This window comes from Tachyglossus aculeatus, chromosome X2 (genome assembly GCF_015852505.1).
Source record: "Tachyglossus aculeatus isolate mTacAcu1 chromosome X2, mTacAcu1.pri, whole genome shotgun sequence".
Taxonomy (NCBI): domain Eukaryota; kingdom Metazoa; phylum Chordata; class Mammalia; order Monotremata; family Tachyglossidae; genus Tachyglossus; species Tachyglossus aculeatus.
In genome coordinates, this window is record NC_052100.1 from 31,031,380 (window position 1) to 31,054,723 (window position 23,344).

The 23,344-nt window shown below is 54.1% G+C and overlaps 1 protein-coding gene across 1 annotated transcript in view; it reads right to left on the reverse strand.

The window, feature by feature from the left end:
* The window catches only part of LOC119949201 (myelin basic protein), a 49,620-nt gene that overhangs the window by 14,395 nt on the left and 11,881 nt on the right, over positions 1-23,344 (reverse strand). Inside the window, exons 2-4 of the mRNA XM_038770751.1 lie at positions 21,373-21,447; positions 15,621-15,714; positions 1,633-2,084 (exon numbers count right to left, since the gene is read on the reverse strand). Coding sequence (XP_038626679.1) covers positions 1,633-2,084; positions 15,621-15,714; positions 21,373-21,423 — 597 coding nt within the window. The 5' untranslated portion in view covers positions 21,424-21,447. The remainder of the gene's footprint in view (positions 1-1,632; positions 2,085-15,620; positions 15,715-21,372; positions 21,448-23,344) is intronic.

Below are 23,344 nucleotides of genomic sequence, written 5' to 3' on the forward strand. Positions count from 1 at the left end.
TAGGAGGGGAGAACATTCCAGGAGACGCTCTCCTCATGGCGAAGCCCAGCCCGGATCCCCTTCCCCCACAACGGACACCAATCCAGGTTTGTCCCGCTACTGAGAGATGGAAGTGTCCACTGCCTGGGGCCCAGGGCCCAGGGCCTCGTCTTGCTTGGGTCTACTGCATCAGATGCCAAGTGGGCTTTGGCTCGGGTGATGGGAATGGGAGGGACCATCCCCCAACCTCCACACCACTGGGATGACGACTCTCTCTTTCCAGCAACCTGGTCCAGCTTTATTTCCACCCCTCAGCCCTGCCCCTCCCCACCCTGCCTGAGCAGCTCCCGCAGCCTCATTCTCTGGAGAAGTCATTCCCTCCAGCCAGTCAGTTCAGGGTGCCTCCTTCTGCCCTGTGTTCCGGCTGGAGGTCAGGGGCCAGATCCCAGCTACACCAGGGCAGCGAGGGGCCACAGTCCCCCTGAGGCAGCATGGGGCTGGGGGGTGGGGACAGGTGGGGAGAGGATGGAAGAGGCAGGGTGGGCAAGGATGGAGGCGGCTTGGCTGGAACGAGGTGGACCAGGATGCAGCCACTCCAGAGAGGGAGTATAGGGGTCTGACCCAAATCCTCACCACCACTCCACTCAGACTATAGAGGACCCTGGTACTGTCCAGCCTGGCACCACCCCATCTTTGCCAGAATCAGCTCCCCAGAGATGGGGTTTGCCTCATTCTTTCCAGTACCAGGCTGCCAGACTACTGACTACTTGCTGCCCACTTGGCCCACCTTGACCCCTGAACACTGCAGACCTCCAGGTAGCCAGTGGCCTGTGGCCAGAGCAGGAGCAACGCCAAACTCCATTGACCCTTAACTTGCTGCTAGTGCCCCCCACCCCCTATCTCACCCTCAACAGGTGGAGACCCAGAAATGGGGTGGAACTTGTTTCGGGGACACCGAGCTCCCTGGGTGCTGCCCGCTCCCAGCACCCAGCCACCTCCAGTCCCTGGGATGCTCAGAGATCACAGGCAAGGGTGGGCACAGATGCCTGAGCTGACAGTTGTGCAGTGCATTGCATTGTGGCTGTGCTAAACCAAACCTTCATAGACACACAGAGTCACATAGGGAACATTCACTCTTCTAAATGCTTGTGGGACCTCAGAAGATCCAACAGCCAGAGAACCGGAGAGTAAAATCTCACTTTCTATGTACAGCTGCCACCTGACCACCGACCCCACTGCCCCCTGCCGAAGACCCCGAGCCCAGTGAGGACCGGCAAGTGGGAGGTGAGCTTCAGTCAGGGTGACCCTCCACTCTATGATCTCCGCTTGCCATTTCTGTACAGCCCCATGGCAGCCTGCAGTGTAGACCGCAAAGGATCACAAGGAGGAGATCATCATAAATTAGGAGGGGGGGGGGGGAGAGTTCAGTGAGAGCCCCCAGGGTCAGTTAGTCCGGGCCAGGTCAGACTTCGCCAGTGGCCCCACCCGCCGACCGGGAGAGTAGGCGTGTCCGGGGTGGACCACGGGCAGAGCCTCTGGGGCCGGTCCCGCAGCAGCCGCTCTCGTGCAGGGCGGGGGCGGGCTCGCCGCGGTCCTGGCTGCGGTCCTCGCCTCTGCCCTCTCGGCCGAGGCCGGCTAATCGTCCGCACTCACCTTGCCCGAGCCTCTCCGGGGCACGGACCTGTCCCCGCCAAAGAAGCGGCCCAGTGAGTCGAGGAAGCCCGTGTCCCGGTGCCGGGGGCGGTAGCCGTGGCGACCGTGGTCCAGGCCGCTGGCCGTGGCCAGGTACTTGGAGCCGTGCCGCTGCGAGGATCGCTTCTGGGATGCCATCATCTCTGCGTCGGCGGCTGGGGCTGTCGCTCCGCCGTCTTCCCGGATGGGCTGCAGCTCGTCTGACTCCGAGGGCCGCTCTTTGAAGGTGTTGTCCTCCCGGCCCGGGGCGTCTCGGGAAAAGAGGCGGACCAAGTGGGGGCGGCCCCCCGGGTCAGCTGGGCTGGCCTTGGGCCAGCCGCCCTGGGGCTCGGCGGCCCCCGTGGAGGCAGTCACCGCTGGGCCCTTGCGGGGGGGTCGGCCCAGCTCATTGTTCTGGTTCACATCTGCCTCTCCTGCAAACAACAGCGATGTGAGAGAGAGAGGAATTCAGGCCGGGACAAACAGGGCCGGACAAAGGGGCCCTTCTTTGCCTGCCTAGGCCCCGAGTGGCCCGGCCCCGGTCCACCCAGAGGCCGGGCCACTGGAACAGGGCAGGCTGGCTCCCTCCCGCATTGGGCCCCTGGCTCTGGCCGAGACCAGAGAGACCCCCCGGAATGGTTGTTGGGCTGCTGGAATCAGCCCTCCCATCTGGGAACACCTGGACCAACCTTGGGGAACCCGCCCAGGCCTTCCTTCCTGCCTCAGCCATCCTGGACCCCAGGCTCTTCCCCACCTGCCCCCCGGACCCTTCCCCCCTCGCCCCCTGGGTCACCTCTTCCCATGCCTAGGTCCCCCAACACCCCCAGGGTGGTTCCCATCCACCCCCAGAGATCAAACTGGGATAATGAGATGTTGGACATGCCTCACATGTGTGCAGGTAAGGCAACTTGGTAAATAAATCACCATCATCCAAAGCATTTAGTGAACACTTACACCGTGCAGAGCACTGTACTGGGCACTTGCTGCATGCAGAGCATTGTTATGAGCACTTACTGCATGCAGGGCATTATCCTGAGTATCTTCTATGTGTAGGACAATGAGCTGAGAACCTGGTGCGTGCAGAATTTGTACCTGGTGCTTTTTGAGCACTTGGCGAACTTACAGAAGAAAGAGTGGACACCGACCTCTCTCCGGAGAGACTCACAGACTGAGCTGGCCTGCAGAAGAGGCCAGCCAATGGACTGTCTTTTCCTTCCCCTTGGGACAAATGATGAGAATGTAAATTTGACAAAACCAAGTATCATTTGGGTTGCAAGGTGACTATTAGACTATGTCCCTGACGGGAGGCGGTGGCGAGGCCGGACACTGGGTCATGTCGGTGCGGCGTGGCTCATGGCCGGATCCTCTGGCACAAGTCGTCTCACCGTGGCCTCACCAGGAATGTTTCCCAGCATTTAAGGAGAGTCGGAGGAAGATTTTAAGGTTGGGATTCGATTCACCAAATTGGGAGCTGAACCCGCAGGGTCCTTTAGAGGGCCTGGTGCTCCGCAGGCAGCAAGTGCTCAATAAATAAACACCACTGACTGATTGGTTTCAAGGGGGCACAGCCCTGCCTGAACCTTTTTCTTACATTTAAACTCTGAGGTCAGCACACCATATCATGGGCAGCATGTCAGGGAATGTTTATTGTTATAGTGTACTCTCCCAAGTGCTTAGTACAGTGCTCTGCACACAGTAAGCATTCAATAAATATGATCGACTGACTGATTGGCCACCCTACCCAGCCCAACAGTGGCACTAGGACATCTGTCCAAGGGCTGGTCCTCCCCTCAGGTGGCCGCCCTCTTGGTTAGAGATGGACCATAACTTTTAACCCTTCTAACTCTCCTCTCTCCAGCCCTGACTTTCCCTCCAGGAAACCAGCGAAGGCCACGCAACACCCCCACGTCTTCCATCTCCCTCCTAGACTCTCCTGATGACTCCCCAAGCATGAAGCACTCGCTCATCCAAGGAGTTTCCCAACTCACACGGGGTGTGCCACTGTGTCTGGCAACGTGGCTTCCCACGGTACCCGATTCCGCATGCTCCCCCCTCCCTCTGGGTGGAGAGGTGGTGTGCCAAAGGAACAGAATGGGAAGAGAGGTTCAACTTCTCAAGACACCGTCATGCTCCCTCCCGGCATTAGGCCTGGGCCCAGCGACTCTGATGGCCATCCGCGAGCCGGCCACGAGCAGGTGAGTGAAGAAGCATGGCGGTGGCTTGAAGCTCTAGGGATTAATTCAAGCCCGTGGTTAGTCCCCGGCACAGAAAAGCAGGGAGACCAAACCAGTTCCAGCCTAGAACAGGAGGGGAAGCAGTAGGTCTCACGGGTCACCCGCTCCTCTACAAAGGCCACCTGGGGTTGTTGATGTTACAGCCCTCTCCCCTTCCAGGGCTAAATCCTGCTGAGGTGTCAGTCGAGGACGGGATCATCGTCAACTAAATACGGTTTGGGGAAGGTGAGTTTATGCTTTCGGGCTCTCACCGGGGTGGACAGCAGGGGAAACATAATACACTGCAAAAAGATCTCAGGAGCAGCAGCAGTGGCAACAATCACGGATTCAGATTGCTCGCAGCGTGGTGGATTCTCTGCACTAATATACATGAACGGGGACAATGGCCCTACTGTAGCTAAAGTCAATGCGTTAACCAAACCTCAGAGCATGTGCATACTAATATTTTCGCAACAGTTGTGCTTTGTTCTAATGAATAAAGTTATTTGTAAGCCACAAAGAAGGGCATTTGTTCCAAAAGGAGCTTCTCCCAACCCCTAAGAAGTTTTCTACGAAGTTGCAATCTATTTCTGACTTTTGCAGGGAAAAAAAAAAATGCAGCTTGAAGTCCCGCATGGGTTTGGGTGGAACGTGTGGAAAGCATTGATTTTTAGCAAGACCCTGGTGAGGGGAGACTTTGGAAGAAGGTCTTGGAAAGGAGACCCTGGGTGAATCTGGAGGCCCCATGGGAGAGACTGAAGGTTTGGAAGACAGCAAGGTTGCAAGTCACGTGGAGCATTGCAGAGTAGTCACGGAGCAGGGTGGAAAGGTGAATGGCCATCAGCTGCAGCCACAGACCTGCTCTGGCCAGTTTTTCTCTGGGGAAGATGGACACTGGCTTATTCCCTCATCCCCAGATGTGCTCTGGCACCTGGGAGTCCCTTGCCTCCAGGCCACTGGACTCTACAGACAGCCACCTCCGGGCCGCCAGGGAGTAGCATATTACCAATCCATCAATCAAGGGTATTTACTGAGTATAGAGCACAGTACTAATTGCTTGGGAGCGTACAATACAATGGAGTGGGTAGACGTGACCCTGCTTTCAAAGAGCTTACAATCTTAGAGGGGAAGACAGCATCAAAATAAATTATAGATAGGAAAAGGGGCAGAGTAAAAGGACATGGACACAAGTGCTGTAGGGCTTCAGGGTGGGGTGAGTATCAGAGTGCTTAAGGGACAATCAATCAATCAATCAATCAATCGTATTTATTGAGCGCTTACTATGTGCAGAGCACTGTACTCAGCGCTTGGAAAGTACAAATTGGCAACATATAGAGACAGTCCCTACCCAACAGTGGGCTCACAGTCTAAAAGGGGGAGACAGAGAGCAAAACCAAACATACTAACAAAATAAAATAAATAGGATAGATATGTACAAGTAAAATAAATAAATAAATAAGTAGAGTAATAAATATGTACAACCATAATAAATATGTACACACCCAAGTGCATCGATGATGCAGAAGGGAGGGTGAATGGGGGGGATGAGGGCTTAGTTGGGGAAGGCCTCTTGGAGATGTGACTTTAGGACAGCTTTGAAGGTGGGAAGAGTGGTGGTCTGTCATATACGAAGGGCGTGGGAATCCAGGACAGAGGGAAGTCATGGGCAAGGGGTTTGTGTTAGGGATACGAAATAGAGGCACAAGGAGAAGGTTGGTGCTAGAGGAGTGGAGTGTGTGGGCTGGATTGTAGAGGGAGATGAGTGAGGTGTGGCAGAGAAGGGTCAAGCTGATTGAATGTGAGTGCAATAGAGAGGGGCCCAACTGCCAAGGCGCCACACCAGGTTGGTGGGCATCTCAGCCATGTTTGAAGAGGCTTCTGCTTCTCTACTGGGCCAGAAACACTATGCACAGGTGTTTTCCCACACAAGTCTAGCACCCCCTTCCCCCGAAGACAGCGAGCACGCCATTTACCTCTAAGCAGCACCCGGTACAGTGCTCAGCATCATTGTAGGCACCAAGTTCAGTGCTCAGCACACTGCAGGCATCGAGAACTGTGCTCTGCCCTTCAGTTTCTCTCCCTTTCCTGGATGGCCATGGGAGCAATCCTAGCTAAGGTTGCCCTCCTGATCGGGAGGAACCTGGTGCCGGGCCTGATGCAGAGTAGGCTTCTGGAGCCCGGGTTGGCATCTTAGGAACCAGAACCACTGGCTGCTCCAAGGCCCACTCGAGGGACCTGGTAGCTTCTCTTGGAGCCGAGAAAACAGCGCCAGTAGAAGGCCTCATCTGGAAACATGCCGCGGTCTGGGATAGCCACATGGTAGTGGGCCGCTACTGGCTTGGGGTTCCAGGAGCACACACAGAGTGACAAAATGCTGATGTTCAGTCCATAATAATAATAATTAGGGCATATCTTAAGCATTTACCATGTGCCAGCTCTGGGGAGGATACAAGCAAATCGCATTGGACACAGTCCCTGTCCCACATGGGGCTCACAGTCTCAATCTCCATTTTACAGATGAGGGAACTGAGGTACAGAGAAGTGAAGTGACTTGCCCAACGTCACACAGCAGACAGCAGAGCTAGGATTAGAACCCATGATCTTCTGACTCCCATGCCTGTGCTTTATCCACTATGCCACGCTGAGTCTGTGACTCCTCACTCCTCAAGACCCTCCAATGGCTGCCCATCAAACAGAAACTCCTTACCATTGGCTTTAAAGCACTCAATCAGGTCACCCTATCCTACCTGACCTCACTAATCTCCTACTCCAGCCCAGCCCACACCGCTCCTCTGGCACCAGCTTACTCGCTGTGCCCCGATCTTGTCTATCTCACCACCAACCCCTTTTCCACACCCTCCCCCTAGCCTGGAACTCCCTCCCTCTCCGTATACACCAGACCACTACTCTCTCCAACTTCAAAGCACCATTAAGGTCACATCTTCTCCACTAGGCCTTCCCTGATTAAGGCCTCTTTTCCCTTGTTCACTTTCCCTTCTGCATCATCCACACACTTGGATCCATGCCTTTGGACAGTTGATATTCACCCCACCCCCAAAGCACTTTTGCACATATCTTTAAATTATTTATTATAAATGACTTATTAGTTCATATTAATGCCTGTCTCTCCCTCTAGACTGTAAGCTCATTACGAGTGGTGAACGTGTCTGCTAATTCTTCTGTATTGTACTCTTAGAACAGTGCTCGGCACATAGTAAGCACTGAAATAACACTGACTGATTTGACTCTTCATAGAGGGTAGCTTGTACTTCCCAAGCGCTTAGTACAGTGCTCTGCACACAGTAAGCACTCAATAAATACGACTGAATGAATGAATGAATGAATGAATGAGAGAGGGGCATATTTTTGGTGGTGGTGGGGTTGGGTGAAAGAGACGGGGACCCTCCTGAGGAGGACCAGGCAACTCCAGGCCCCCCTCCCGGGGATCCTCAGGAAGGTAGAGGTGGCCGGCCTGCCCTTCCCCCAGCCCTGATCCTAGGGACCACACAGCCTCACACCCCCACTGCTGCAGTCCCCCGGAGGCGGAGGGCTGGCTGGGTGGGACTTGCCATGGCTGAAATTCTCCCTCTCTGAGCGGCATGTGGACCCTTCCAGGCCCCCGCAGAAAGTCTTCAAACACTTGGACACAAATGCATTTCAGCTGCCCACCCGCTCACACAGAACCAAGCCTTGTCTCTCTGGAACATATTGTTTCAATTGCCCGAATACCCCAATCTCCCAGACTCTCCCCTGGCCGGGGGAGGACTGCTCTCCCTTCACCCCCCACCCTACTGTCTCCCTCCCCTCCTTTGTTGGTCCCCCAAGCCCTCTTCCCTGCCGGCCCTCGGTCCTCCCTTTTCCCCCATCCCCAACGCTGGTCCCCCATCCCTCCAGGGGCCCACCACTTCCCCCTCCCCATGGTCCTGGGGACTTTTAGCACTTGCTCAGACCAACTGGGGTAGCTACTGAAGCATGGCTCGCCCCCAGAAACACAGTATAGGCCACAAAGCAAACATCGCTGACTGTGAGGGTCGACCACGACTAACTGGATCGAGAAGGATCACCTTCCAGTTTGCTCCAGGCCCCTGGGAGGGAGGCACTGGTAAACTCAGCTTCATCCCTTTCAACTAACCCGAAGGAGCAGCCGCCTACCAACCCAAGGCTGTGGACCCCGGCCCGCCTCCCCCTCCCCTCTCCCAGAGGCTCAGCTAACGAAGTCCTGTTGTTAGGCCGGTGGCCCCCACCCCCGACCGATTCACAGAGGCTGATTGTCACGGCCTCCTCATCTTGGGTGACTCGGGTACAGTGCTGGGGGCGTGGGGAGAGGGGCTGGGAGTGGGGGAAGGGGCCAGCTGCCCTCCAAGTCCAATTCCTGGGGCTTCACCTGCCCCTCCCCACCCTGAGAGAGGAGGTCCGGTCCGGGCCTCAACTGTGGGGGTGGCATTGTCAAGGGAGACGTGTCTACAGTCCGGGAGGAGGGGTGCTTCATGCCTGATCACTGCCGGGGCAGCGTGGGCACTCCTGGGGCTGGGCTGGCAGAGCTGGCGTCGGTCTCCCGGGACCTGCTGGCCATGCCAGAGCTTGGGAGCTGAATGGGGCTCAGGATACACTCTGGAGTCCCTGCAGTGTGGCCCCAGCAACTGCTAAGGAGAGACCACCTTGGCCCCCCAAACCCCACACATCAGGGCGGGAGTCAATGGGGCTTTTTCCTCTGCCCAAGTTCCCAGCATGGCAGGACCTGTGGAGAGGGGAACACAGACCAGGCTGGGGAGTGAGGGAGGGCAGATGGCAAACAGCTGCAGCCCCGAACATGTTAGGAGACCGAAATGTAGGCCTAAAGCGGTTTTATGTATTCAGTTTTAAATTAGGAAAAGCACATGTCTAAAGGGCCCCACAAAATCTAATAGTTCCCGGCTCCCAGGAGAATTAATCAGGCCTTGGTCTGGGGTGCTTAGTTCTGGGTTGGCAGGGGTGGCCATCTCTCCTGTCTCGGGGTCTGGGAGCCACAGTCTTGACTAATTCCCTTTGTTCTTTGCATTTTTCCAGTGCTTGTACCTCCACATCAGTGACCTTAGTGACCTCACAACATCCCTGGCAAAGCGGCAAGAAGGGGCGGGGTCCCTTTTCCCTTTAGACTGTTATCTCCCTGTGAGCAGGTACTGTGTCTACCAACTTTATTGTATTGTACTTTCCCAAATGCTCAGTCCCGTGCTCTGCATGCTGTAAGAGCTCACTAAATACCACTAATTGATTTTACATAGGGGAATACTGGAGCACAAGAACAGTTAAAGTCCCCAGTAGGCCAGGGACAGAATAATAAAATCCCTGTTTGTTTGTTTTTCCCTCTTAGACTGTGAGCTCATGTTGGGCCTCTGTGTCTGATCTCATTGTTCTGTGTCTATCATAGCATTTAGCAGAGTGCTTGGCACATAGTAAGCTATCATTATTACTGTTCACAGTTCCTTGAAATGCCTTTAAGTTTCAGGCCACAGAAACAACCCCAAGAGGCCAAACTCGAAAGTGGAGGGTACACAGCCCCCGCAGTATCTGCCATGATCGGTCAGTGGATGGAGAGCAGCCTGGGGCTCCTCTGCTGCTGCTCCATCTATGTGGCCTTTCCCTTCCAGGGTCATGATCCCTGTTCGCGCCTCCCATGGGCACTCATGCCTATCCAGAGGTCCCTGAAATGTCACCCACATCTGGGGAGACCACCTGTCTTGCATGATGTGACGTCCCCACTGTGGTTGCCAAACCTGATGGGTGGACTCTCCTTCTCTCACAAACTGCTGACCCTGGTCCCATCATAGGGGATGAGGATTTTCCCTCTTAATAATAATAACTGTGGTATTTGTTAAGTGCTTACTATGTGCCAGGCGCTGTTCTAAGCACTGAAGTGGATACAAGATAATCAGGTTGGACACAAGTCCCTGTTCCAGACAGGGCTCACAATCTTAATCCCCATTTTACAGATGAGGGCACTGAGGTACAGAGAAGTTAAATAAATAATAATAATAATAATTTTGGTATGTGTCAAGCACTATTCTAAGTGCTGGGGGAGACACAAGGTACTCAGCTTGTCCCACGTGGGGCTCACAGTCTTAATCCCCATTTTCCAGATGAGGTAACTGAGGCACAGAGAAGTCAAGGGACTTGCCCAACATCACACAGCTGATAAGTGGCGGATTAGAACCCGTGACCCGACTCCCAAGCTTGTGCTCTTTCCACTGAGCCACACTGCTTCTCTAAATGACTGGTCCAAGGTCACACAGTAGACGAGTGGCAGAGTTGGGATTAGAATTTAGACCCTTCCGACTCCCAGACACGTGCTCTATCCACTAGGCCATGCTGCTTCCTTACACCAGGGCAACAGGCTATTTTCAGCAAAGGCCAGCCCTGGCAGAAGCTGGTCCTCGCCGAGGTTCCTCCCCACTGCCAGAGTTTCTCTCTGTGGCCCCTGAGGGGGCTGGCCGTGCTCTCTCCTCTGGCTCTGGCCCCAGCCTGGCTCCGTACAGGACAATGATCGCTGAGGGAGGGGCTGAGTGACGGGATTGACCCCTTGTGGGGATACAATATCAGCTTTTCAGAAAAGGATAAGGGTCAGGGCAGCTTATTCCCCACTCCTGTACCAGCTGGTGGGAGTGAGAGCCACCTCTCTTCCCTTGTCACACATCTAGGAGTGACCGCCAGTGAGCTCAATGTTGGATAGGAACTGTCTCTATATGTTGCCAATTTGTACTTCCCAAGCGCTTAGTACAGTACTCTGCACATAGTAAGCGCTCAATAAATATGATTGATGATGATGATGAGCTGGAGACCAACTGCTCAACCAGGCTCGGTGTAAACAGGTGGCCAACAGAGTAACAACTAGGCGGGAAGAGAAGAGAGGCTTCTCCGTGCCTTCCTCACCCGCTGGGGCTCCGAGGTAGAACTCTGAATTCCGGCATTCCTCCCACCTCAGCGGCTGGGAAGCGGGCCGGGAAGAAGCTTTAGGGAATCAGAAAGAGCTTGAGTGTGGAGTCTGGCAAACTTCTTCGTTTCACCTCAGATGGGAGCGGCTTGACATGGGAACTGGCCTGGCTTTTGAGCTCAGGCCGCAGGCCTCGGGGAGATGCTCTGCTTGTGCTGGGAATGCATTTCCCTGGGAAACACCTCTGATCCTTCTCCAGTGGGACAGGAGGTCGCCTCGGGAACCGAGCTGTGTAGACAGGGCAAGCCCACCTGTTTCTTGCTGGTTCAGCGGCTACTCCGGTACTTAGCGCAGTGCTTAGCACAAATATCATATTGATTAGGGCAGGTCTGCAACAGTTAAAATCAGGACTGTGTCACAGTGTTCCTTTCGCTACATATTCTCAAACCTCCCTAGATTGATTTATTAAGCACTTATTTAAATGCCAAGTACTGAAGTAGATTCAGAACAACCGATTGCACCAAGCCTCTGTCCTACACAGGGTTCAGGCTGAGAGGGAGGCAAAACAGCTTTCTTACCCCTATTTAACAGATGTGCAAGCTGAGGCCTGAGGTCACCCAGCAGGCTGGGCTGGGGGTGAAGGGAGGCCTAGCTGGGAGGCTCTAGCCTGTGTTCCTTGACTCTTGGCCCTGTGCTCGTTTCTCCAGGCCACACTGCCTCTCAAGGAGAGGGCAGAGAGAGGAGACGAGAAAGGGGAGACCCTCTCCACCTGTTCTCACACTACCTGCCTCCCTGCCAGGCAGGGCAGTAGGAAGAGTCTCTGACCCAGCCAGGGGTGGTTACTGGTCGAGATGACCGACGGCCACTATAGGTTACTTTCTATCATATGAAGAGCTAGGGTGGCACAGAGTGACCAGGCTTGGGCCTGAAGCCAAGGGGCTTGGCAACAAGTGGATAGAGGTAATGAGAGTGGGCAGCCCTGCAGAGCTGGTCTCCGCCCGTAGTGGGTGAGCAGGGTGAGGCAGAGCGGGCAGAGGCACCTCCCGACTCCTGGCTGCAGCCCACAACAGCTGCTGCTTTTTGTGCCAAGCTCAGGGCTGACGTTCTCACCCTCTGCTCCCCTGGCTGCTCAGACGGCCGTTTGTGGCCTTCCCTGACCTCAAGTGACTTGAGGATCCTGGGGCTTCTTCTGCTGGGACACCCAGAAGGGGACCGAGGACCCTTATCGCCGTTTACACTCACCAAGGAGCCCAGGAAGGGGGATAGAGGAGGAGTCCCACGGAGAGAAGGAGCCCAGAAAGTGGGCCCTGTCACGCTCCTTCTTCTCCCTCCACCCTGGAAGGAAGTATCATCCCTCTGGGGTCTGAAACAAAGGGAAAGACACCAAACCTCTCCCCAGGCGCCGGACGAATCGAACAAAGCCGAAAGTCCCAGAGAAGGGAAGCCTCTCGTTCTCTGAGAGGAAAGGACTGTCACTGGATTTCACTGCGGCTCACCCGGCACAAACTTGGTCTTGTGGACAGGGTCGACCACAGGCCATGGCGGCGGAGGGCATCAGCACAGCCCACGCTGGGGTGGGGTTCAGAGGCGAGAAGGCCTCGTGATCCCTGTGGGTCTGGGACAGGAACCCCCCACCCTCCATGTAAAGAGCCTTTCTCAATGGCAGCGGCGGGGAACTTCCACCAGAGTGTTGTGGGCCCAAGGCAACGCCCTGCCAAGGCCACTAGACTGTGCCCGGATCCCAGGCTATCTACTGTGGAAACAGTGATTTTTGCCATTGCCTTTGTGAGGGCCCAGCCCCCAGAGGGGTCTTTCAGAGACCTCAGGGTGCCAGCCACAGGGGGACTGACAAAATAACATTTCTGGAAATCTGTATCACGTAGAGACTTCTGCTCTGAGCTCCCGGCGAATTGACAGTTCCACTGTTGCATTGAAAAGTTACCACCAAATCACAAGTTGGTTCTGGGGCCCATGTTGGGCTCCCAGAGAACGGGGACATAGGTGAGACATCCACCCTGCTGCAGCAGTCACCAATATAAAAGGCAGGTGGGCGGCGAACAGGGCAGGGCGTTGGCTCAGAAAGGAAAGCCCTGACCCTGACTGTTCCCTAATAATAAGGAACTAAGCAACCCCACAGCCCCTCAGGGCGTGATGAAGGACAGGCCAAGACCAAATCCCTTTAGGCCAGGAGAGTCAAACCAAGAAAAAAAGATAGCTCCTTGCAAGCTGCCACCAGACCCAACTTGGGTGTCCTCTGTCAATTCTGACAACGTAAATGTTCAGGAGATAACACAGAATGAGCGGCCCTGTAGGGACCTGCCAACCTTTCTCATCCCTCCGAGGACGAGAGGATCCAACAAAAATAGCCACCACTTCTTGACGGCCCCCTAGACACCCTCTGTTCTATGGAAGATAGGGGCCTACAGAGCAAAGAAAACTTCCAACCCAGCATTCACAGCAAAGCCCCTGTTCCAACCAGCAGTTTGGCCAAATAGCTAGAGCACAGGCCTGGTAGTCAGAAGGACCTGGGTTCTAATCCTGACTCCGCCATTCATCTGCTGTGTGACCTTGGGGAAGGCATTTCACTTTTCTGTGCCTCAGTTACCTCATTTGTAAAACGGGGATTAAGACTCTGAGCCCCTTGGGGAGCAGGGACGGTGTCCAATCTGATTAGCTTGTATTTACCCCAGTGCTTAGAACAGTGCCTGGCACATAGTATATAAAAGAAAAAAAAACGCCCTTGGGGAAGTCACCGCAACAGTCGGAGCCATGAACATGGACAAAGGGTCCCAGAACCAGTGGTATTCCCATCAGGATGGGCAAACACGGAGGGAACAACCTGCTTAAATTCCCCCGGGCCTCTGAGAAGATGGCCCAGGAACCCCCCAGGCCACAGGTTTCAAGAAGCCAAAGAGCAGACTCCAGCAGCCTTTGTCACCCTCCACTGATGGCCAGCTCCGAGCCAGAGTCCTCCCGTACCGACTTGTGAGGAACGCCGCTGCCCAGCCACTGTGGGAGGGGCACAGTGAGGCTTCAGAGCCTAGTGGGCACCACCGGACACCATCTCCACAGCATACCTGGCACAGGAAAAGTGCAGGGGACAGCACCAAGACCCTGACCTGGGTTTTCTAGCTCTTACGAAAGGATTTGACCCTGCCGGTATATCTTGAGTTTTGTAAACCAGCAGCTTTTGCTGCCCTGAATAGTTCATTAAGATTCAGACGCTTGTTTATGATGGGCTGGCTGTCCGGGACAGAGATGGGGAGACCAGTACAATCTTTCCCCCAGCGCCAAAGGAGTACAGCAAGGATTTGGAGGGGGTATGGTCCCCACTCAGCTTCTTTCTTGCAGTCAGATTTGGGTCTACAATGAGAGACCTGGATGTCCTGTTCAAATATGCTTCCGCTCCTCTGGAAAACCCTTCCACCCCAGACTCTGAGCGTCACCTTGTGTCCTGGAGACGGTCCTTCAAGAGTTGCCAGGCATGGGTACCTGCCATCCCTTGGAAAATAGCGACAGTCTTTTTCTCCTGGCCCTAAATCCAACATCAGGCTGGGTGAAATTAGCTGCAGTGCTGACTACCGTGGAAGGAACCCATCACGGCTGGTGTTCTTAAAGACTGCCTCGCGGAGGGACGGCGGGGAGCCGGTGAGGGCCCAGACGGTAGCTTTTTGGTTCAGATCCAGGTGGCTGCTGCTGTGCATGTGAACGTGTGTGCAAGTGTGTGTGTACAAGCTTGATGTCAACTATTGTTCGTTCCTGGTGCTGGTCAGGGAGCTAGGGCTAGGGTGCCCCCCTGTGGGAGCTGTTGGGAGGCTATTTTCAGCCTCAGCCATGAGCAGGACTGAACCGTGGATGGAAAACGTTGCTGACTGATTAGTCTCCGGGCTTACATAGAATCAAACAGAACACGCCGCTCATGGGGAATGTGCTAGCTGGCTGAGATTGCCATGAGGGAGAGAAGGGGTGGCAGGGGCTGCAGGGCAGAACTGGCCTTGTGGATCTTGGGGGAAGAGAAGCCAAAGAGCCCTGAGGTACAGGCAGGTGAGGGGGTCCCACTCCCTTCCTGCCCAACCGGGCCTTGGGGCCCCACGCTGTCTGCCTCGGAATCCTCTTCCCCATCTCTAAGCACAAGGCCAGGCCAGCGGGGTTCAGTTCTTGGCCTTGGCGTGGGGGATTCCGGGATTCCTGGGCCTCACACAGTCCCAAAGTGTCAAACTCCCGCCTCAGGGCTGCCCTATCCCCACCACAGAAGCTGATGGGCCTCTGAGGGAGAAAGGGCGGTCCTACCCTCTGCTGGTCTGGCCTGGCAGATCCTTCATGGGCAGAAGTGGGTGGGGAGGTAGCGCCAACCCTGAGAGCAACTTTGGGCTGATGACTGGTGACCCAGAGCGAGCTCAGGAGACACTTTTCCTTTGGAGGCCAGGGCTTCTGCCTACCTGAGAAAGTGATCAAGAGGATGGATAACCAGCCCTCCAGCCTGGAGAAGGAGGAAGGACGAGGGCAGGGGCTGGAAGGCTGGGCCTGAAGGAGGCATGAGAAATCATGGCCAAAGAAGTAGCATCACAGCATCACCCCCGAGACAAGAGGGCATGGGTAATGTGGCAGGGAGAGACAGTAATAACCCACCAATGTTCTCTGGACATGGGGGAGGGGAGGAAGACGCACCAGGGACCCAACAGCACTGCACTGAGGGTGTGTTGTGGGCACAGCCACTTCTCTGCTTTCCTGTGGCACCAGCTGTGCCCACGGTTGCACCCCTGGCTGTTGTCCCTGGCTCCTATTGCGATTGTGCCCCAGGCTCTGCCCCTCTTGTGTCCCTGGTTGTACCTCGGGTCTCCCAGACCTACCAAACACGTCATTGTCCTCTGGAGAATCGGGACTCAGGCTCATTGTGGCAGGGCTGCTGTGGCTGGCTGCCTCTCCCTCGTGGGTCTCGGCTTCCTGAAACAGAAAGGGCAGTGCCATCAGCTCACCCGCATGGCACCTGGGGTCAATGGCAGCCATCCAGGGAGGCTGGCTCTGAGAAGTAAACTCTAGATCCGCACCAGACACAGGGGACAGACTGGCTGGACACCCAGTGGTCATCGTGGCCCCACCTGGACGACAGCTGAGCCGAGACTTGTCAGAGGCCCCGAGGCCGGGACTCCTAGACTCCAGGTGAAAACGAGCCCGGCCAGGGACAGACTGAACCAAGACAATCTTTGGAGAGGGCCTCAGTTGTTCAGTGGTTTCCCCTGGCTGGGCCTTGCCAGTCTCTGGAGGCTTCTCAATGAGGTATGAGAGGACAGATCCATTCTGTGTGGTTCCTGGCCCGCACCCAAGCTGGTGGCTTTCAGTCAGTTGTCCAGGAGTCAGAAGGACCTGGGTTCTAATCCCAGCTCCGTCACTTGTCTGCTGTGTGACTTTGGGCAAATCTACTCACTTCTCTAGGCCTCAGTTACTTCATCTATAAAATGGAGATTGACAGTGAGCCCCACGTGGGACATGGACTGTGTCCAACCTGATTTGCTTGTACCTACCCCAACACTTTGTACAGTGCCTGGCATGTTGTAAGCGCTTAATACTATAAAAAACTTGATCAATGGTATTTATTGAATGCTTATTGAGTGCAGAATATTGTACTAAGTGCTTGAAAGAGTACTATTCAATGCTCCCTGCCCACAGCGAGCTTACAGTCCAGAGGGTTTATGGCCTGAGACACTGTAGCACTGGCCTGGAAAGGCTATTTTTAGACGCTCCTTTGGAATGGTGCAAGAACCACTCTGGTCTAGGGCAGGAGCAGAGAGGGAGACCAGACCATCCGCTCCCCACCTCAGCCACTCAGAAAGCTGCCTCCTCCAGGAGGCCTTCCCCTCTAATCCCCCTCAATCTGGCCAGGCCACCCTGATGGTCACCAATTGATTGAGTTTTGTCTTTTCATCCAACCTGCTCACTGGGCCCTGACTTGGTACGGTGTAGTGTACCAGGGGCTTGGGAAGTACAGAATAGTGAAGGGACACCATCCCTACCCTCAAGGAGTTTCATCCTAACGGGGGAGACAAACGCAAAAATACTTCCGTGGCTCAGGCCCTGTTGGAATCTGCCCATGCAGAGAGGCAACAGAAACTCATCATCTAATATTGCCATGGGAAGGCAGCTGGTGGTTTAGTGTTTGAAACCCCGAAGGCAGAATTTACTGGTCCCAGTTTCACTCTGAATTTGACACACCTGCTGAAACCACACATTTTGACTGGGGGATACATTTAGCTTTCTCTGATGGACAATACAAATGAAAGCTTAAAAAAAGTCACTTCATTCTGTCATTCAGTACCGATATTATTGTGCCTCATCTTGCCCGCGACTTCCTGCTCATGCCCTCCCCCCTGCCTGGTTCTCCCTCCCACTTCATTTCCGGCACATCACAGCTCTGCCCATCTTCAAAGCTCTCTGAGATTACGTCTCCTCCAGGAGGTCTTCCCTGATGAATGTCTCATCTCTTCTGCTTTTATCCCAACTCCCTCATCAACCATTCTGGCTACCTCTCCGCCTTATCGAAAAGCCCTTACATACATAGCTTTACACCTGAATACTTCCTCCTATCTGATTATACTCTTAGGTCTGTCCCCTTTGTGATACTGTGAGTAACTGTCAAATATGAAAAGGGAGAGTATTCCAGGCCAGAGGCAGGATGGCATCACCATCTTTCCTGACTCACAAGCCCATAACCTTGGCATTATCCTTGACTCCTCTCTCTCTCATTCAACCCACATATTCAATCCATCACTAAAATCCGCCCTTTCCTCTCCATCCAAACTGCTACCACATTAATGCTAACACATTAATCCAATCACTTATCCTATCCTGCCTCGATTACTATATCAGCCTCCTTGCTGACCTCTCAGCCTCCTGTCTCTCCCCACTCCAGTCCATACTTCACTCTGATGCCTGGGTCATTCTGCTACCAAAATATTAAGAGCACGTTTCCCCACTCCTCAAGAACCTCCAGTGGTTGCCCATCCATCTCCTCATCAAACAAACTCCTCACCATTGGCTTTAAAGCATTTAATCACCTTGCCTCGCTACTCTCCCACTACAACCCACCCCACCCACTTTGCTCCTCTAATGTTAACTTTCTTATTGTACCTCAATCTCGTCTATTTTGCCACTGACCCCTTATCCCCATCCCACCTCTGGCTTGGAATGCCCTCCCTCCTCATATCTATTATTCTCCCCTGGCTCAAAACCTTATTAAGGACACATCTCCTCCAAGAGGCCTTCCCTGACTAAGCCCTCTTTTCCTTTTCTTCCACTCTCTTCTGTGTCACTCTGACTCGCTTCCTTAATTTTTCCACTCTCTCAGCTCCACAGACACTTATGTACATATATATAATTTATCTATTTGTACTAATGTTTGTCTCCTCTCTAGACTATAAGCTCACTGTGGTCAGGGATCGTGTCTGTTATATTGTTATATTTTATTCCCCCAAGAGCTCAGTATAGCGCTCTGCACACAGTAAGCACTCAATAAATATGATCAACTGACCGTGACACGGGGGAGATGTCGGCAGGAAGATGTATGAGATGGAAGTACAGTGAGAAGGTTAGCATTAGAGGAGCAAAGTGTGCGAGCTGGGTTCTAGTAGGAGAGTAGCGAGGTGAGGTAGGAGTGGGCAGGGTGGTTGAGTGCTTTAAAGCCGATAGTAATGGGTTCCAACAGTACTTTTTGGTTCACTGCAGCCTCATTTTCCAGTGTGAAGTTCAAGTTTTGCTCTGCGGTGGGAGACCCCGATTCACAGAGATAGGGGGGCGGTGAGCTGGTGGGCAAAGGGGCTGTTGGTAATGAAGGAAGGTGACCCTGTTCCTTTCAAAGGGAGGGGCTGGTGACATTCATCACACTGTCCTGGGAGGGGCAGAGGCTTCTGATTGTGCCTCCCTCAGCCAATAATTAGGGCCACTATTAGCTCCTCTCCTCCCTTCTCCTTCCTTCCCCACATCTCCTCTCCCTCTCCTCTTCCCTTCCCTTACTTGGGCTCTCTGAGGTAATCATTTTCTCAGCTCATCTACAGGTAACACTTCTTCCCTTTAGGATCTAATTTAAAAGTGTGGTGGGGTGTGTGTTTTCTAATCGCCTCCAGTTCAAATAGAAATTTCAAATGAGAAGCGGCATGGTTTAGCGGAAAGAGCACGGGCTTGGGAGTCAGAGGTTGTGGGTTTTAATCCCGGCTCCGTCACTTGTCTGTTGTGTGACTTTGGGCAAGTCACTTAACTTCTTAGTCCCTCAGTTACCTCATCTGTAAAATGGAGATTAAGACTGTGAGCCCCACGTGGGACAACCTCATTTACCTGTATCTACCCCAGCGCTTAGAACAGTGCTTGGCAGTAGGAGAGAGAGGTGTCACTTGAGTCCACTGCCCTGGCATCCTTACGGCTGACAGCGATACCCCAATGACAGTGATACCCCAGCGAGGGTTGGGGCCTGGAATGAAGTAAGCCGTCAGCCAGCCGTCTATGTACTGAGCACCTTTGGAGTGCAAGACACTGTACTGGGTGCTTCGGAAGGGAAGGCAATACAAAGCCCAAGAGAGAACTTCAGTGAGGCTCAAAGAGGCAGGTCTAGCTGGGTCTCTGGCCCCGGGGATAAAGCCCTGCAGGCACCAGGACAGCAGCAGGTGGGCAGAGGGTCTTTCTGGCCATGGTTTCGGACAGAAATCAAGGGGCTGGCTGCCGGAACAAAAATGAGATTCGGGGTCTTATTGCCAAGTCTCCTGGAGTCAAGGGCTCGGGTCAGCCTGCAGCTGGGTGGGATGTCTCTGAGTTGCACAGGTTAAACTGAGGTCAAACCCCCACCCTTGTCCCCCTTGCCCTGGACTTATCTCTGGCTGGCGGAGAGATAGAGGCATTGGAATCTGCATGGCTGAGCCAGGCCTGGGCTGAGGGCCACATCCTCTCCTCCATGTGCACACCCTCTCCTCCCTGTCTGTGGTCTTCCATCCCACGTGGAAAAGGTGGCTAGTTGTGCATACACACACACAACCTCACCCCACATGACCAATACCATCACCAACACCACTCCGCAATACCAACTTTGCCTCGGCTTCTTGAACCACTGAAGAGTCAACTCCCTTTGCATTACTTGTTATGCACCTACTACGTGCCAAGCACTGTGACCGAGTACTGGGGTAGAAGCAAGATGAGCAGATCGGACAATGCCCCGTCCCACATGGCATAGACTAAGAGAGAGGGAAAATGGGTACTTTACTCCCCTTTTACAGATGAGGAAAGTGAGGCCCAGAGAAGTTGTGACTTGCCCAAGATCACAAAGCAGCTATTAAATATAACCCAGGCCTGCTAATCCCAGACTGAGCCCCCTCCTTCCTCTCCCCCTCCTCCCCCTCCCCATCCCCCTCGCCTTACCTCATTCCCCTCCCCACAGCCCCTGTGTACATGTATATATGTTTGTACGTATTAATTACTCTATTTATTTAGTTTACTTGTACATGTTTATTCTATTTATTTTATTTCGTTAATATGTTTTGTTTTGTTGTCTGTCTCCCCCTTCTAGACTGTGAGCCCGCTGTTGGGTAGGGACCGTCTCTATATGTTGCCAACTTGTACTTCCCAAGCGCTTAGTACAGTGCTCTGCACACAGTAAGCGCTCAATAAATATGATAGAATGAATGAATGAATGAACTCCCGGGCTCATTCTCTTTCCACTAGACCCCACTGCGTGCCGTTGGATTTGTTCTGAAGGGTGCCTCTTTGTCGCACTTGTGTGGCACCCAGAACGATTCTGGACCTGCCATTTGATAGTGTTGGTTTCAGTTGGGGGAAACCAGAGGCCCCTTCTGCTCTAAATTTCTCCCTGAGGGTCATGGCCATAAGCAGGCTTGGAGTGCCATGTGGCGAAGGCAGATGGCCACACTTGAGCCACTTCCTGCCACCCCCTTCCATTGGGGGCCAGGGCAAGGGCTCCCGGGTTAGGGCCAACCTGGCCCTGCCAGGCCTGTGGCTACTCTTTTCTGATGCTGGCTTCCTCTCAGACCAGTCGGGTGAGAGGCTTTCTGCTCCTCACCACCCCCCGGCCCTCCTCCCCGCTCTTCCTGCTCCGTATTCATGGGGAGCCGGGCTATAAGTGGCCACTTGTGATGTTCTCCCAGACGGACCTGTGCTGTCAGCCCCATGCCTCTGATCCCATCTTTCTGATGGGGTGGGTCGGGAGACAGACAGCTATGCATTAAAAGAGGAGTTGGACGTGGGCCCTGCCCAGAGAGGAAACTGACCAGAAGTGAAAGTGAAAAAAGCACTTTCGTTCACGGAGAGCTGGGGTGTTTTGAGACGTCAGATCTGTCGTCTGCAGCTCCCAACCTGTCAGCTCCCCCTCTGTGGTTTGCAGTGTCTTTCCTGTTGTCGAACATGGGCCGTGGCAAGGCGTGTTCCGCTCAGTGAATGCTAAAGCCAAGCAAGCCCCCAGCAGGGCACGTAGAAAATCCCCAGAAGAGATTGGATTCTGAATCGCCCCAGTCCAAGGCCCCTGGAAAAGCCACAGCCCAGTATGCCCATACACCCTCCGAGGTGTGGGTAGGGATGGGGGAGAGGGCAGGGGCCTGGCCTGGTTCTCACCTCAGCAGGTTCCCCAGGGAGCAGCTCCCGCTTCCCTGTGTGGTTTCCCATGGCGAGCCCCTCCTGGGTCCAAGTCTGCCAGAAAATAAGAGAGATGGCATTAGGAATTGGTGAAGAGTTAAGGTGGGGAAGACGTGCTAGCTGTCCAAACCTAGTGGGGGAGGTGGACGCTGACCCTGCACTCTCTCCCTTGGTGTCTCCAGGCAGGGTCACCCACAGAAGCTGCCTCCCCTCACTACGAGAACCGAGTACAGGAAAAGATGTCCGGCCCCAGCCCTGCCCCTACTCTTGGGGCCAGGACCCCAGCCCCTTTCCCCAGCACTCAGCTCACTGCTTTGTCCAAAGTGCAGGAGCAACATCCCGGATAACAGTAACAACAATTTGGGAGAAAAGGCAACCACAGGAGGTGGCAAGAGCAGTGGATGAGGCACAGACTTTGTCTTAAGTGGGATGCAGTTCTCCAGGGGGAGGGAGGGGATCTAGACATCTCCACAGGGCCTCTCTGGGGATGCACACAGACCTCGGGAGAGACCTAAGGAAGCAAGTGACAGGTTAGCAATTAACCGGGCCACTTCAATGGCTAATGGGGGAAGGGGAGACGTGAGTACAGTTTCCCACCCCAGTCACCCAGGAAATGTTTTATTGTGAAGCAGCTTGCTTCAGAGCAGATACAGGTATCCAAGACAAACACCAAACAGCCGTTCCCAGTTTAACCACAGCCCCCCGTTCTCAGACACATACGTCCAGTCCAAACCACTCCCACCCTCTACCCATCCTGTTCACAGAGTCAGTCCCATACAGGCCCTATTTACTGCTGCCACAACCCCAGGCCCCACTTGAAATGGTGCGGCAGCACTCGCAGGGACAAGGGTAACTCAATGCCAATGTCCCACAGATTGGAACGCCAGATGACCCTCAGGTGCACTCTGCCAGTGACCTGGACCTCCGCTCTTTGGCCAAAATGCCAAGTGGAAAAACCGCCAGGACGGCTGGGAGTCTTGGCCAAGGTGAGCAGCCTTACAGGTCACACCTCTCTCTGACAGGCACCCATGCCCGCAAAGCTCCGGCCTTGGGAATGTCTGACCCTGCTGAAGCAGCAGTGGTGGGGAACAAGGGAAGGTCTTGGGCTCGGCTGTGGTCGCTGCTCTCTCTCTCTCTGTGGTCTCTCTGTAGAAAATGCAGCTGGGAGGGTAGTTCAGCAGCAAGACTCCGTCCTGCCCTCACAGAGAGGATTGGAATGACAGGCAAACAGTGGGAGTGGGACAAAAAACGAGGACCCAGCAGGAAGCCCCGGGTTGGCCCTACTCTGACTCGGCCCCACACGACAGCAGACCTCATCTGTAAAATGCAGATTAAATCCTACTCTCTTCTATTTAGATTATGAGCCCCACGTGGGACGGGGTCTGTGTCCAACCTGATTAACTGGTATGTACCCCAGTGCTCATAACAGTGATTGGCACATAATAAGGGCTTAACAAGTACCATCATCATTATTAGAGCCCCTGCTGAATCTCACTTTAGAAAGCTCTGCAGACTTTCCCTGCAAGCCCACTGTCCAGGTGGGCTGGGTCAGTCAGAGCAGAGCGGGATTGGGGGAGTGCACGACTCCTTTGCTAACACACCCTCACATTACACTCCTGCCGGAGGGAATGGAGAGTGGGTTAAAGGGGAGCTCTGCCAGATTTAGAAAGGAAGAGAATCAATCAATTAATCAATCGTATTTATTGAGCGCTTACTGTGTGCAGAGCACTGTACTAAGCGCTTGGGAAGAGAAGGGAGTACACTGAGGCCCGTGCTGCCTCCTTACCCAAGTGGAAGTTGTGGTTGGGGTGGGGAGGCGGGGAGCTGAAACCAGCACACACCACGGCACCCAATAGATCTTGGCTGTTTCCGAGCTGGGGATGGGTGAGAGAGAGACAGTGGCCCAGAGTCGTTGCCTTCTTGTCATCCTCACCACCGAATCTATCGATGG